This window comes from Vulpes lagopus, chromosome 12, assembly GCF_018345385.1.
Source record: "Vulpes lagopus strain Blue_001 chromosome 12, ASM1834538v1, whole genome shotgun sequence".
Lineage (NCBI taxonomy): Eukaryota > Metazoa > Chordata > Mammalia > Carnivora > Canidae > Vulpes > Vulpes lagopus.
In genome coordinates, this window is record NC_054835.1 from 57,737,246 (window position 1) to 57,749,535 (window position 12,290).

Sequence of the window (12,290 nt, forward strand, 5' to 3'; positions counted from 1 at the left end):
CCATGCACTCAACACACGCTAGGTCCCCCCGGGGCCCCGGTGCTGGCTGAGGCCCGAGCTTCGGGCTTAGGGAAAAATCACGCATCTGCCCAGAAGAGCTGTGGGAAATCTCTGGGTTTGGAAAAAATACTCAGTCTAAATACGAGGTCAAAATCCAGCCCCGGGTCATCTGAGCCTCACCAGTGCACTGACTCAGAGCAGCAGGGCTGGCGGGGTGTCAGCAGAGGCCTCGTCCCCTCACAGCCCAGCCCACTCTCCGCCGCTCGGGGGAACCCGCTGCCCTCCCGTCTGCTCCCAGCCCCGTGGTCCCTCCGTGAGGGGCGCGCGCCCAGTGCCCCTCGTGTACGGGGAGGGAAGGATGGGGCCCGACCTGCCAGCACATCTGCCGACACCCCGGGTCCGGTCCCCGGCCGAGAGGGGGTGGGGCCGCTCCACCCGGTGACTGGACCGCAGTCGAGCCAAGCCTGTCGCGGACACCGGGTTTTGAGGCCCCAGCAGCGGCGTGCACTTACAGGGGTGAGCGTGGCAGAGGGCACCTCTTAGGGGAGATGGGGCCACTGCGTCGCCCGAGCTGCAAATGCCCTTCGTGGGTCACGGGGCCACTTCCTTGTCTCCACGCAGAATTATGTGCCAACCTCTTCCGGGGAAACACAACTGCCACTTACTCCAGGTGGGCTCCACTCTGTGCAGGGGCGGGGGGGGGGGGGTTGGGGACAGTGGCAGAGCTCCCTGCTTTCATCTACGCTCCCCAGAGACGGGGGGCTCCCGATCGCAGAGCTACCAAAGTCCCCACTAATGCCTGTGACAACATCCTGCAGCTGCCATTTGGGACAAGTGTTTCTTATCCCTTTTGGGTGCACAGGTGACATTGTGGTCCACCTGGCTGAGATCCCCCTGAGTTCTGATGAGCTTGCCCAAAGCCCGGTCAAGGGCAGCCCTGGGAAAGCCAGGGGGTGCCCCACGGCCTCCGTCTACACCCAGACACACCTGGCCGTGACAGCTCCCACAGGATGAGCACGTTGGCAGGGCCCCGGCCCTCGTTATCACAGGAGCCCTAATGGAAGTGCCTCAGTGGACTTTGGGGACAGAGTAAAGACGGTCCTGTACCCCTCTTATGGGACTGCATTTACATCCTGAGCAGGGTGGACGACCTCCGTAGCTGGAGGGCAGGGAACGGGGTGGACCGTGATCTAGAAGGATCTAGATCTAGAAGAAGGTCTAGAAGACCGTGATCTAGAAGAAGGAGGATTGGGCTCATGTGGACCGCAGGTCTGCTCAGACCCCCTGGGTCTCGAGGCCCCCACCCCACCCCACAGACCTGCACATGGAAATGGGGTGTGGTCACAAGGCACGTGTGGCGTTGGCGCTGGCTCAGCACCCACCCGTCCATGGGAGCGTCCAGCCTGCCTGCCCACGCCCCACCTCCTTGGGTGTCCCTCCGTGGACACAGTTGGGAGGGCCTTCTCTAGTGTCAGGACCTGGCCACCTGCAGTGAGCAGTGGGGCCGACTTCCTCCAATGCACTTCCTTTAGGGAACTGAGAAAAAGTGTGTGTGTGTGCAGGAAGCATCATTTCATAATTAGAGACCTCCTGGTGGTGGTAAGAGGCAACCAGGGGCTCCCTCTGTCCGAGCAGCAACCCTGACAGACCAGATGCCACCTTTGGGTCCTTGCAAACCTCCTCGTCCCCGGGGAGCTCTGGGGCAGGGCTGTGCCCATCCAGGGCGAGGGCAAGGGTGGCCGGCGTGACTCAGGCCAGGGTGGGAAATGCCTGCACTCACAACCACCCGGAGCAGACGCATCTATGGGAGCTGAGGGTGGAGCAGGGAGGGTGACAGGGTGCCCGAGAGAGGACACAGCAGCACTGTGGCCCTGGTCCGGGCCTTTGGTCATTCTAGCACATTCACATAAGCTGCTGTCCACTGGATGCCCTGTCTCCATGGAGACCAGCGTTCCCACCTCCACTTCCTGTCCGTTGGCTCCGGCCCCCTTGGGAGCACGCGGGAACCATCTAGGAGCTCATCAGCTGTGCAGAGAAAAGCTGGGGCACCGGCTGCTCGCCCCAGCCCCCCAGGACCCTGGCAGGCCCCCGACTCACGCCCCGCCAGCCTTCCTTCTCCCCGTGAGCCCAGCGGGACCTCATGCCAGAGGCTTTGGTCACGGTTCCCGAAGCCTTGGGCTCAGGCCCTTCCCATTCACGTGCTGCTGAATCACTTGAAAAAAATGCATCCCGATCCTGGGAGGATTTGCCGAGAACAGTGCGGCTTTGTAGAAAGAACTGCTGCTCTGCACTTTCTCCGCCAAGACTGCGACCAGCGGCCAAGCTCAGCCCTGCAAACCCCAAGCCTGGAGCCCACAGCGGGGGCAGCGGCTGGAGGGGGCAGGAGGCAGAGGGAGCCTGCTGAGGGCACACCCGGCCACCCCCCTGCAATCCCTCGCCATCCACGGGCTGAGGATGGGGCCCAAAGAGCCGGGGTGGCCCTGTCCTCACCCTGCCATTGGCTGGCCATGACCTGGGGCAAGTCTCTGCTCCTCTCTGGGCCGCCCCACTTGCAGGGATGAAAGCACGAGAGCCGGGCCCACGGCTCAGGCCCATCAGCGTGGACGGTGGGGCAGCCCCGCCCCTGGTGTAGGACTGAGTCATGCGGTCCGTGGGCTGACCCCAACCCACTGCGTTCTCGGGCAGAAATGGGGCTGTAAAGGCTGGGATCCCACGGCCTACAGTCCCAGCTTCCGGCGTGGGGCGAGCCCGGGAGGCACGTGTGCCCGCTGCTTCGCCGCCGCCGCCTCATAGCTCAGCCTGGCAAACGGGGCTGCCTCCTGGAGCTCTCGGTGTACAGGGATGTGCTGTCAACCTGGCACCCCCTGTCCAGCCTGGGTCCCCGCCTGGGCTGTGACGAGAACCGTGGAGGCAGGCTGCACGTCCACATCAACCCCTCATCATGCTACGGGGGCAGAGGTGGGGGCAGGATACTGTCCACATCTCGGGGCCATCTTCCACTCACTGGAAGAACCACAGCAAGTCAGAGAGGGGCCCCTGTGTCCCAATTTTTAAGAAATGGCATTTTTCCCATTATAATTCTGAGGTTCTGGATGTTATTACACATCTGATGGCCATGCACCTGCTGTGTGAGGGAAGGGACAGGGGTGGGGCCCTGCAGACGTAGAAGGCAGTCACGGTCCAAACCCACGATGCCTGCTGGCGCAGCTAGCGTAGGAGCAGGCCGTGCCATCACGGGGCTCAACTGCCGTTCCTGGGTCTCTCGTCCTGGCACCTGGGAGGCACTGCTGGTCTGCACCTGCTCTAGACGGTGCTGCTGTTTCCCCTCCAAAGCCCTTGGGCAAATGGGGGCGCCTGGCTACCATTGGACAGCCATGGAGGCCTTCCCAGCCTGGGGAGGACTCAGGCGGGGCTGCCAAGAAGTGACCAGACAGTCAAGGTTCTAGTAAATTCACACTGAAATGGAAACAGGGAAGCTAAGCTGCCCACCAAATCTGTGAGCAGAAGCATGAAACCCACGGCAAGTTCTAGAAGGTAACAGTGTCCAGAGAGGGAGGACCCGTAGGGGAGGACCCGAGAAGAGCTTCAGGAGAGTGAAGGTGCACACAGCCATCACGCCAGGAGTCCTCAGTGCTCCGTGGGAAACTGCCAGGTGGCACCGTCCCAGGCCCTTCGGCACCACAGTCCACGTGCATCAGAGTCATCAGCAGGGAGCAAAGACAGGGTCAGCCAGGACCCCAGCCTGCTCTCTGGACACCGCGGAGATGGAAGATACCCAGGACATCTCCAGAGGGGGCCGGCTGGAGGGCACCTTCATCGTCTGCACCACTGGCCCTGGGCAAAGAGGGCCCCTCCACCCCCAGCCTCCTGCAGCACAGGTGGAGGAGGGCAGGGTGCTCATCCCACTGCCGGGGGACAGTGTAGGTGTGATCCTCCGGCAACAATGACTCACCCTCCACCCAGTCTCGCTGCCCATCTCCCACACCCACTTTCGGCTCAAGTGTGCCTGAGAAGGGGCACCTCCTTCCCTAGAACACTCGGGCCACGAATACCTCGTCTGAAAGTCAAAGGCGGGCGTCCTCCATTCACCAGACCGTGGCTTCCAAAGCCCTCATTACTCAGTGTTTGGGTCCCATCATGACCACGTGATCCCACTGCACCCCCCACCCCAGGGACCAGGGCGATGTGTGGGCAGCACGCAGAGCCCCGGGCGACCCTGTAACGTGCAACGCCGAGCCACTAGGAGCCGGCACGCCTCCCTCAGGTAACCTTCACTTGGCTTGGGAGGCTCAGAGCCCTCCCGGCCCCAGGGCTTTGTCCTCACTCACGTTGGGCTTAGATCACATTGTCCAGTTGGCTTTGCAGCCCCGTCCCGTGACATTCCCACAGCAGAGGACAGAATGACAACGTGCCGGGATCAAATGTTTTCTCTACAGAACGTGGAAAAGCCGGATGGACAAGGGAGCTCGAGGAGATAAAAACACGAGACCACAAAAGCTCCCTCACCCCAGCTCCTGAGGACCTGAAAACCACCCCCAAGAAACTCATGGGGTGTAGTTACTGCCCCGAGTGGCACGTGTGGGGGTTCTGTGAGCCCGATGCTCCCCGGGGGAGCCCAGCAGAGGCATCTCACTGGACTGGGTCACCCCGCACCTCCCTGTGCACCCCACACAATGGAGGGACGGGCACGTAGCTAGGGAGGATCAGCATGCAGGAAAGGGAAGCCGCACGCAGATAAGAAGCTGGTTTGGAGCAAGTATTCGAGATCTTTGGACAGTGGGCTCATAATTGTTCATTATGTTTCCAGAAAATTTACATTGAGAGAGAGACGGGGCCATTCACGGGCCAATGCTACCAACGCATCATCAGGGCCGAAGACGGATGACCCAACTCAATGTATCTGAGGTCCTGGGTCGCGGTGGGGGAGGGAGGCAACGTGTCCTCCAATGTTGGTCCAGGGTCACCTAACTATGGCTTGAGGTCTGAACCCAGACACCTCCCCCCCCCATTTTTGTAAATCGAGTCTTATTGGAACCTGGCCATGCCCACTCACTTGTGTGCCGTCTACGGCTGCTTCCAAGCTGCGGTGGCAGGGGAGGGCCGTTGCCATAGAGAGTGGCGGGCTGGCAAAGCCTCGCGTACTTGCTATCTGGTTCCCTGCAGAAAAAGTTTATTCACCCCTGTTCCGGCCTCTAAGTATCTGCAACCGGCAGACAAACCGCCCCCCACCTCCCCTACCCCGGGGCAGGGTTTCCATGGCTGCTGGGTCAGGGGTGCAGCTAGGGGTGGGACACTGACCAGCCAGCCAGGCGCCTTGCCACTGCCAGCCCCAGACGGAGGCACCTGGCAGCCGCGTTGCTGGGGACCACTCCCCTTCTCCTCTGCCTGTCTCTCCCCTTCGTCTTGCTCCCTAATATTAGAGTTACAAGAACATACTAAGCCAGGTCCCGTTAAATGACGTTGAGGGACGGCTGGGTGGCTCAGGGCGTGACCCCGGGGTCCTGGGATCGAGTCCCACATCAGGCTCCCTGCATGGAGGCTGCTTCTCCCTCTGCCTGTGTCTCTGCCTCTCTCTCTCTCTGTGTGTGTCTCTCATGAATAAATAGTTATAGAAAAAAAATGTTGGTTTTGCTGGTCTGAAAGACTAAAGAGGCTTTACTGCAATCTCCCCATTGGCGTCTCAGCCAATAGCTAAGCAACAAATGATGTATCATTTGAAATTGTGCCTGCTTGACCTTGGACGCCCCTGAAAGCCCAGTGTTTACTTGGCTAGAACATCTGGACCCCTTGCTTCACCTGAGTGTCTCGCTGTGCGAGCGGCACGTGCGCGGCCTCGGCCCCGGGGACCGCCTCCGCGCTCCGCCAGCCAGGCCCGAGGACTGCGCCCCACGCGGGGTTCCCATGCTTGTGCTGGGGAACCTTCTGGAACAGGACCCCGTGATAAGGCAGGTCTAGGGGCCCAGGGTGGGCGGGGGTGGGGGGGACAGGTGGCCGGCTGTGGAGGGGCCCACCGGTTTCTGAGCAGGTGCCGCAGACACAGACCACACAGGCTCGGGACCCGTTGGGGCATCACGCCCGTTATCAGCGATTGTATTTATCATGGGTGGGACGCGCGCTCTTATCATATCGTCTGAAACTCTTGCAAGCGTTTCCTGGCTTCTTCAAGAAATTGCTTGTGCAATTTGTTTTGCTCTTCAATTTGCTGCTGAAGGTCACGGATCATCTGACTGTGCTGGTCATCGTCGAAGAAGCCAGAGGCCAAGGGGGAAGTGGTGTCGCGCTCGCACTCCCCTTCCTTCTGGTCTTGGGAGGAGTAGGACGTGAGGCGAGCCAGGCACGCCCTTCTCTGTTCTGTCTGCCCTTCCGGCTCCGGCTCTGGCTCGGGCTCCAGCTCCGGCTCGGGCTCGGGCTCTGGCTCTGGCTCCGGCTCCGGCAGGGCGCGGGCCTCCCAGCTCAGCCCCGGGGAGCCCGTGGGGTGCACCAGTTCCTGCAACCGGCCGGGCCTCTGCCACCACGCCATCGGGCCGCCTCCGTCCACCGGCTCCGCGGGGCAGGGGCGACGGGGACCCTCCGCCAGCGGGTCCGGTCTGGCCGGCACTGGTCCCGAGCCCCGGCTGCAAAGGAGCCGGCTCTCTCCGCCAATAAACGCTCCCGCCTTGGGAGACCTCGGTTTACTCTCGCTGCTGGACGCGAGCCTGGCCACCTGATGGTATCTGTGGCTCTCGAGCCGGCTCCGGAACCTGTCCGCGCTGGCGTGGGACGCGGTCTGGCGGGCCTCGGCCGGCGCGGGCCACGCACACTCCCCGCGTGGCCCCACGTCCACCTCGGTGCCCGCCGTGCTCCTGTCTCTCGGGGTGTCGCCTCTGTATTGGGGCGCCTGCGAGAGGCCGTGCTCTGCACTGGAGCTCTGATCCACCCGGGGCCCCGGGGCCAGGTGCAAGCTCAGGTGCCTCTTTAGCTCTTGGTTTGTGTTAAACAACTCCTGGAAGGCAAACTCGAGCTCCCTCTGCCACCTGCTCCTGTCACCGCACCTGCACGGAGACGCCCCTCTGCAGGTCCAGCCCCCCAGCCACAGCTCTTCCAGGTCCCTTGCCCTGCCCTCAGGACTTGGGTGCAGACCGCTGCTCTTGGGGCCCTGACCAGGGGCCGCCGGCCCCTGCCCCGGCTGCCTCCTCCCGTCCCGGCCTCCTTCCTTCTCCCTTTTCTGCAGACGCTCCAGCTCCCCAGCAGCGGCCCCGAGCTCTTCCACGTCCATCCCCCTGCTCCCCTGGGGGTCAGCGGGACAGCGGCCGCCGCTGGTCTTGGTTGAAGGCACTCGCTTCCCTTTAATCTTCTCGGGGGCGCAGCGGGGGCGGTGAGTGAGGCCCGCGGCTCTGGGGGCCCCCCGCTTCTCCGTGCCCACCGCTTTCCTCTGGGGCTTGGTGCGCCAGGGCTGCGGTCTGGGTCTGACTAGGTCTTCTCTGCGACTCCTCGCTTCTCTGGCGGCCGCTCTGTGCCTCTTCCCGGCCCTCTGCGGCCGGGCTGCTCCTCGCTGGGCCGGCCCCTCCGAGTCCGGTTGGTGCTCCCTGGCCTGTCCTCCCCCGACGCCTAACAGATGTGCTAAATACGGCCGCTCCAGGCCTCGGACCTGCTGTGGGGGGGCCTCCTGCCACCCCGCCTTCAGCTCCTCGGCCAGGCACTGCGGCTGCTGGCTCTTCCACGGCTGGAGGTCTGGTCTCCTCTGCAGAGCGAGGGCTCCTTTTCCACGGACTTGTAGTAATCTCTGCTTCTGCCTCAAAAGCAGGGCCTCGTGGTCAGGGCTGGGACTCAGCCGAGCGGCTCTGTCCGCATTCCTTTTCATGTCGGTGACCTGTGCAGACACGGCTCCCAGGGGGAAGGTGGTGGGAAGCAAGAGCGGGAGTCAAGGTGCCAGGGGCCGAGGAGCCACGGTTGCCACGGCTGTCCCACGCCAAGCCCACGAGGACAGGACACACGCTGCTGCCTGGAGCGTGCTGAGGAGAGCGAGGCCCTGGAGACAAGGCACACGATGCTGTGAATGCAGGACAAGCTCTAGAACATGTCCCTCCAGGTCACTCTGGCCAAGACCCGCCCTTGAGGGCCCAGGCTCTGTTCCCAGGTTGTCTTGCACACTTTTAATGAGCCCCTGTAGGGCAGCTGTTTTCAACGGGGTGTGGTTTTGCTCTCTGGGGCGCATGTGGCAACATCTGGGAACCTTTTTTTGTCGTCACAACTGGAGCTGGGGGGCGGGGGTGTGCTACTGGCACCCAGGGCATGCTCAACATCCTGCGTTACCCAGGACGGTCCCCACAATGAACAGTGGCTCATGTCCACAGTGCCAAGGCTGAGACCCCCGCCTGGGGAGATGCATTAGGACTCAAGCAGGGGTGGGAGGGTGCATGTGTCTGGTCGCTGCAGGAGGAGCTGCTTATAAATGGGCAGAGGGGAGGGCGGAGGAGGAGTCTGTGCACGTGTGCAGGGGTGTGTGTGCGTGTGCAGGTGTGTGAGCAGACACGTGTGCATGCACCTTCGGTAGGAGAATCCACTCCAAGCCAATCGCTGGGTTGGGGGAGGGGTGCGGGTGTTAAGCTTCTTTTTCCAGGATTCACAGCTCTTCTCTTGTGGGATTAGAGGGGGATGCTTTGGTGTCAGGAAGGGATCTGTGGTCTGCAGGCCCCCCCTCTAGAAAAGGAGGTGCATTTACACCAAAAAAAAGTGTGGATTCACACGTCTACGGCCCCCTGCAGCTGATGTCAAAACCAGCCAGACTGGGGGGCTAGAGGAGCGCCTTCCTGGATGGCTACAGGCTGCGCTGAGTGCCCCTCAACCCCCCACCCCGCTTTCATCTTAGCCTACGTGCAGCCGGGTGAGCAAGGCCGACCCAGAGGCGTGGCGGGAGTCAGAAAACGCCACCGCACCCATGGAACAGCAGCCCGTTACGGGCGTCTGCTCACCTTTCCTAGATAACCCTGTGAGCTAAGGAGCTACCAGCACCCCTAGTTTACAGGTGGGGAAACTGAGGCAGGAACCAGTTAAGAAACTTAACCCAGGTCACACAGTTGGCGAGCGGCAGAGACGGGTTGGTGCCTTTGACCACCTGAGGCTGCTCAGGCCGCCGCCGGCTTTTGGTCAACTCGGTCATGCGGTCATACGCTCAAAACAGCGGCTAGAGTTCCACCCGCCACTCTGCCAACCACCACGATGAGCAAGAGGAGGGGGAGAGGGGGTGGGAGACAGAGCGCTGGGGCATGGATCGCGAGTGGCGGGGATTCCACAAAGGTGCCACCGCAATGCAACGGGGGGAGGACCAGTCCGGGTGTTTTCCCAACAGCTCACGCCGGGGCGGCTGGATGGCCACCGGCAAATCCGTACGCCACGTACAACAACCAGCTCAAGACGAGCACAGCCCTCAGTGCAAGGTCTAACGCGACGGCCGCAGCGGGAGACGCAAGTGTATCTTCATGACCTTGGCTCAGGCAGAGACTTCTTGGATCCAACCCCAAAAGCACAACCAGCCGAAGAAACGGATAAGGTGGCGTTATAGATACCAAAAACCTTTGCACGCCAAGAGCCATCATCGTCCGTAAGTGAGAACAAAAGGCACAGCCTGGCAGGAAGTACCTGTGAATCACAGACGCAACAGAAGGCTTGAATCCAGATTATGTAAACCACCCCGAATTCAATAAGACAAATCCAATTTTTAAACGGGGGGTAAAAGAAAAAGGCAAGCAAAACAGACACTGGACTAACGGGGAGGCACGCGGCTAAGGAAGCCTGAGACGTTAGCACCAGCAGGCATCGGCGGCGCACGTGCGGGAGCTGCGGGGAGGGACCGTCCGCGCCCGCCGGGGTGGCCGTCGCGGAGCAGATGGACCACTTCCGCAGCTCGCGGGGAGGATGGGCGTGCGGGTCTGAGCCCCAGATGCCAAAGCCGGAGCTTCCTCCACCCTGGGAATGGCCACCGTGGTGTCCAAAGAGGCGGGGAGAGGTCCGGAGAGCTGTGAACGTCCCCTCGGCTCCCCTGGAAGGCACCGGAGAGAAGGGGAACCGCACCCCTAGATCCAGCGGTCCGCCGGGCCACCTTCTGTCACCTGGAGACGGTCAGTAAAACCTGGACACGCCCCAACCCTCTTGATCGCCTTGAGCCAGGCCCACAGAGGTGGGCACCCCAAGATCGCCGAGTTGGGTTTCCTAAAGACATGTAAATGGACAAAACCATAAAACATCTGGACAGACATCTTGGGGACAAAGTCCAGAAACTACAGTCAGCTCCCAGTTTAGGAACTGGCAACCCTGTGACACCCAGCACAGGCCTCCTGGCCCTCCCTCGGCTCACATCCGGCTCCCCTGAGCTCCTCCCTCCACGCCCGTCCTGTTTGCTAACTTGAGACCAGAGTACCCTGAGCATCCGGGGTTCTCTCTCTCTGGTCTGGGAATCGTGCTCCCCCCGAGCTGGACGGCTGCCCGCCCCACGTCGGCTGCCTTCGTCCCCTCAGGGAAACCACAGGCCCTGTCCCGACACAAGCCCCACTCAGAGCAGCAGACGGGAGGCGAGGTGGACACTGTCTGGCCTCCCGCGCCAAGTGGACACTGGGCCCATTCTCCTGCACCCTCTGTGGCCCCAGTGCGGCGGCCACCCCCGGGCGGTCGCTCAAACAGCCTCCCAGTAGAGGCGGGCCCCTGCCAGGATGCTGGGGAGACCCGCTGGCAGGCGGCGGGGAGGCGCCCGGCCCCAGGCCCACCGCAGACTCCAGGGCACCTCACGCCTGTGAGCAGGACCGGCCACAGTGAGAGGCCGCGAGGCTCCCCGACCTGCCCCCGCGGCCCCCTCCCGCGGCCCCCTCCCGCGTACAAGGGGCACACGCTGCCCACGCAGGGCCACTAGGGGGTGACACTCTGGAAGCTGCCCACGTGCCTCACGGGGGGTCTCAGAGCCTGCAGGTGCGCTGGCCACGGCTAAGCGGTGGCAGTTGGTCAGGACAGAGCCCCCGGCCCTCCAACGGTTGGCATCCGTTGTGACGATCCTGCAGGGCACTCGTGGGGCCCCAGACCCCCTAGAGTGATGCCCACGGTGGCGGAGTCAGGATGACCCGCAGGGACACCACACCCCTCAGAGAACATGGGGCATCCACCCACCTCGCACGTGCCCTAGTCACACCACTATATGATCCGAGAGCTTCTCTGTGCCCATTTCACAGACGAGGTAACGTGCAGGCAAAACGGAGCTTGCTGCATGGACAGGACACGGATCACCATGAAGACCTCAGGGACGCAGGCCCTCGTGGCACAGGCCGTCCCTCTCGCCTGGTCTCACCCCGGCAGGGGAGCTCTACTCCCATCCCCACTTTCTTAGGGGAAAACTGAGACTCAGAGAGGTTAAGTGACTTGCTGAAGGGCACACAGGTCATAAGCAGTACGGCAAGGGTTCAAACCCAAGCGGGCCGGCCCCTGATCTGAGTCCCGCACCTGCAGCCGAGGGAGGTCAGAGCTGGGAGCCAGGACTCTGTCCTGGGGTGACCTTATCACCTGACCTCCCACCACCGTGAGAGGCGCTCAGCTCAGCCTCTGGGCTCTGGGGGTGGGGGGTGCTCTTACTGGAGTTCATCGAATGAACCACCCTCCCCTTTCTCATTCACGTATTTCACTTGCACATCAAAAGCCAAGATGCAGCATCTGGATCTTGATAAAAGTCCTGTTTTGATGCAGCGGGTCCGGCTCTGGCCCCAGGACCACACTTTTGAGTCCCGCAGTCCTGGCAGACGGCTTGACCTGGTATCCGCGTCTCCACCCACCTCCTCCCCACCTGAGCCCTCCCCCCCGAAAAGACTCCCCATCAGGCTCTCTGCCAGCCCCCCTGCCCCCAACCCAAGCCTTCCGCCTCCGCACACATGGCTACAGCCACAGCCACCAAACCAATTCAGCCAGTGGCGTCTGCACTGGTGCTGTGCTGCCCATGCTGGTGGGCATCCGAGCACCATCCATAGGCCACGGGCCTCACAGTCAGCTCAGCTGCCATGTAAAATGTAGGTTCCCAGGGCACCTAGGGGGCTCGGCCGGTGAAGCAGCTGCCTTTAGCTCAGGTCGGGATCTCGGGGTCCTGGGATCGAGTCCCATGTTGGGCTCCCAGCTCAGCAGGGGAATCTGCTTCTCCCTCTGCCCCTTCCTCTCTCCCTGCTCATGCTCTGTCAAACACATAAATCTTTTTTAAAAATCCAGATTCCAGGGGATCCCGGGGTGGCTCAGTGGTTTGGCACCTGCCTTTGGCCTGGGGCATGATCCTGGAGTCCCGGGAT

The 12,290-nt window shown here is 62.2% G+C and overlaps 2 protein-coding genes across 2 annotated transcripts in view; both read right to left on the reverse strand.

Annotated features, from left to right (window-relative positions):
* TIMP2 (TIMP metallopeptidase inhibitor 2) overlaps nucleotides 1-12,290 on the reverse strand; it is a 48,484-nt gene that overhangs the window by 20,233 nt on the left and 15,961 nt on the right. The gene's annotated exons all lie outside the window — the stretch shown is intronic.
* CEP295NL (CEP295 N-terminal like) lies at nucleotides 5,760-8,865 on the reverse strand. The gene has a single exon (XM_041725490.1). It carries the CDS (start codon nucleotides 7,838-7,840, stop codon nucleotides 6,122-6,124), a length of 1,719 nt encoding a protein of 572 aa, XP_041581424.1. The 5' UTR covers nucleotides 7,841-8,865; the 3' UTR covers nucleotides 5,760-6,121.

Coding starts and splice junctions, on each gene's coding strand:
- CEP295NL (XM_041725490.1), bottom strand. CDS start 7,840: ATGAAAAGGAATGCGGACAGAGCCGCTCGGCTGAGTCCCAGCCCTGAC.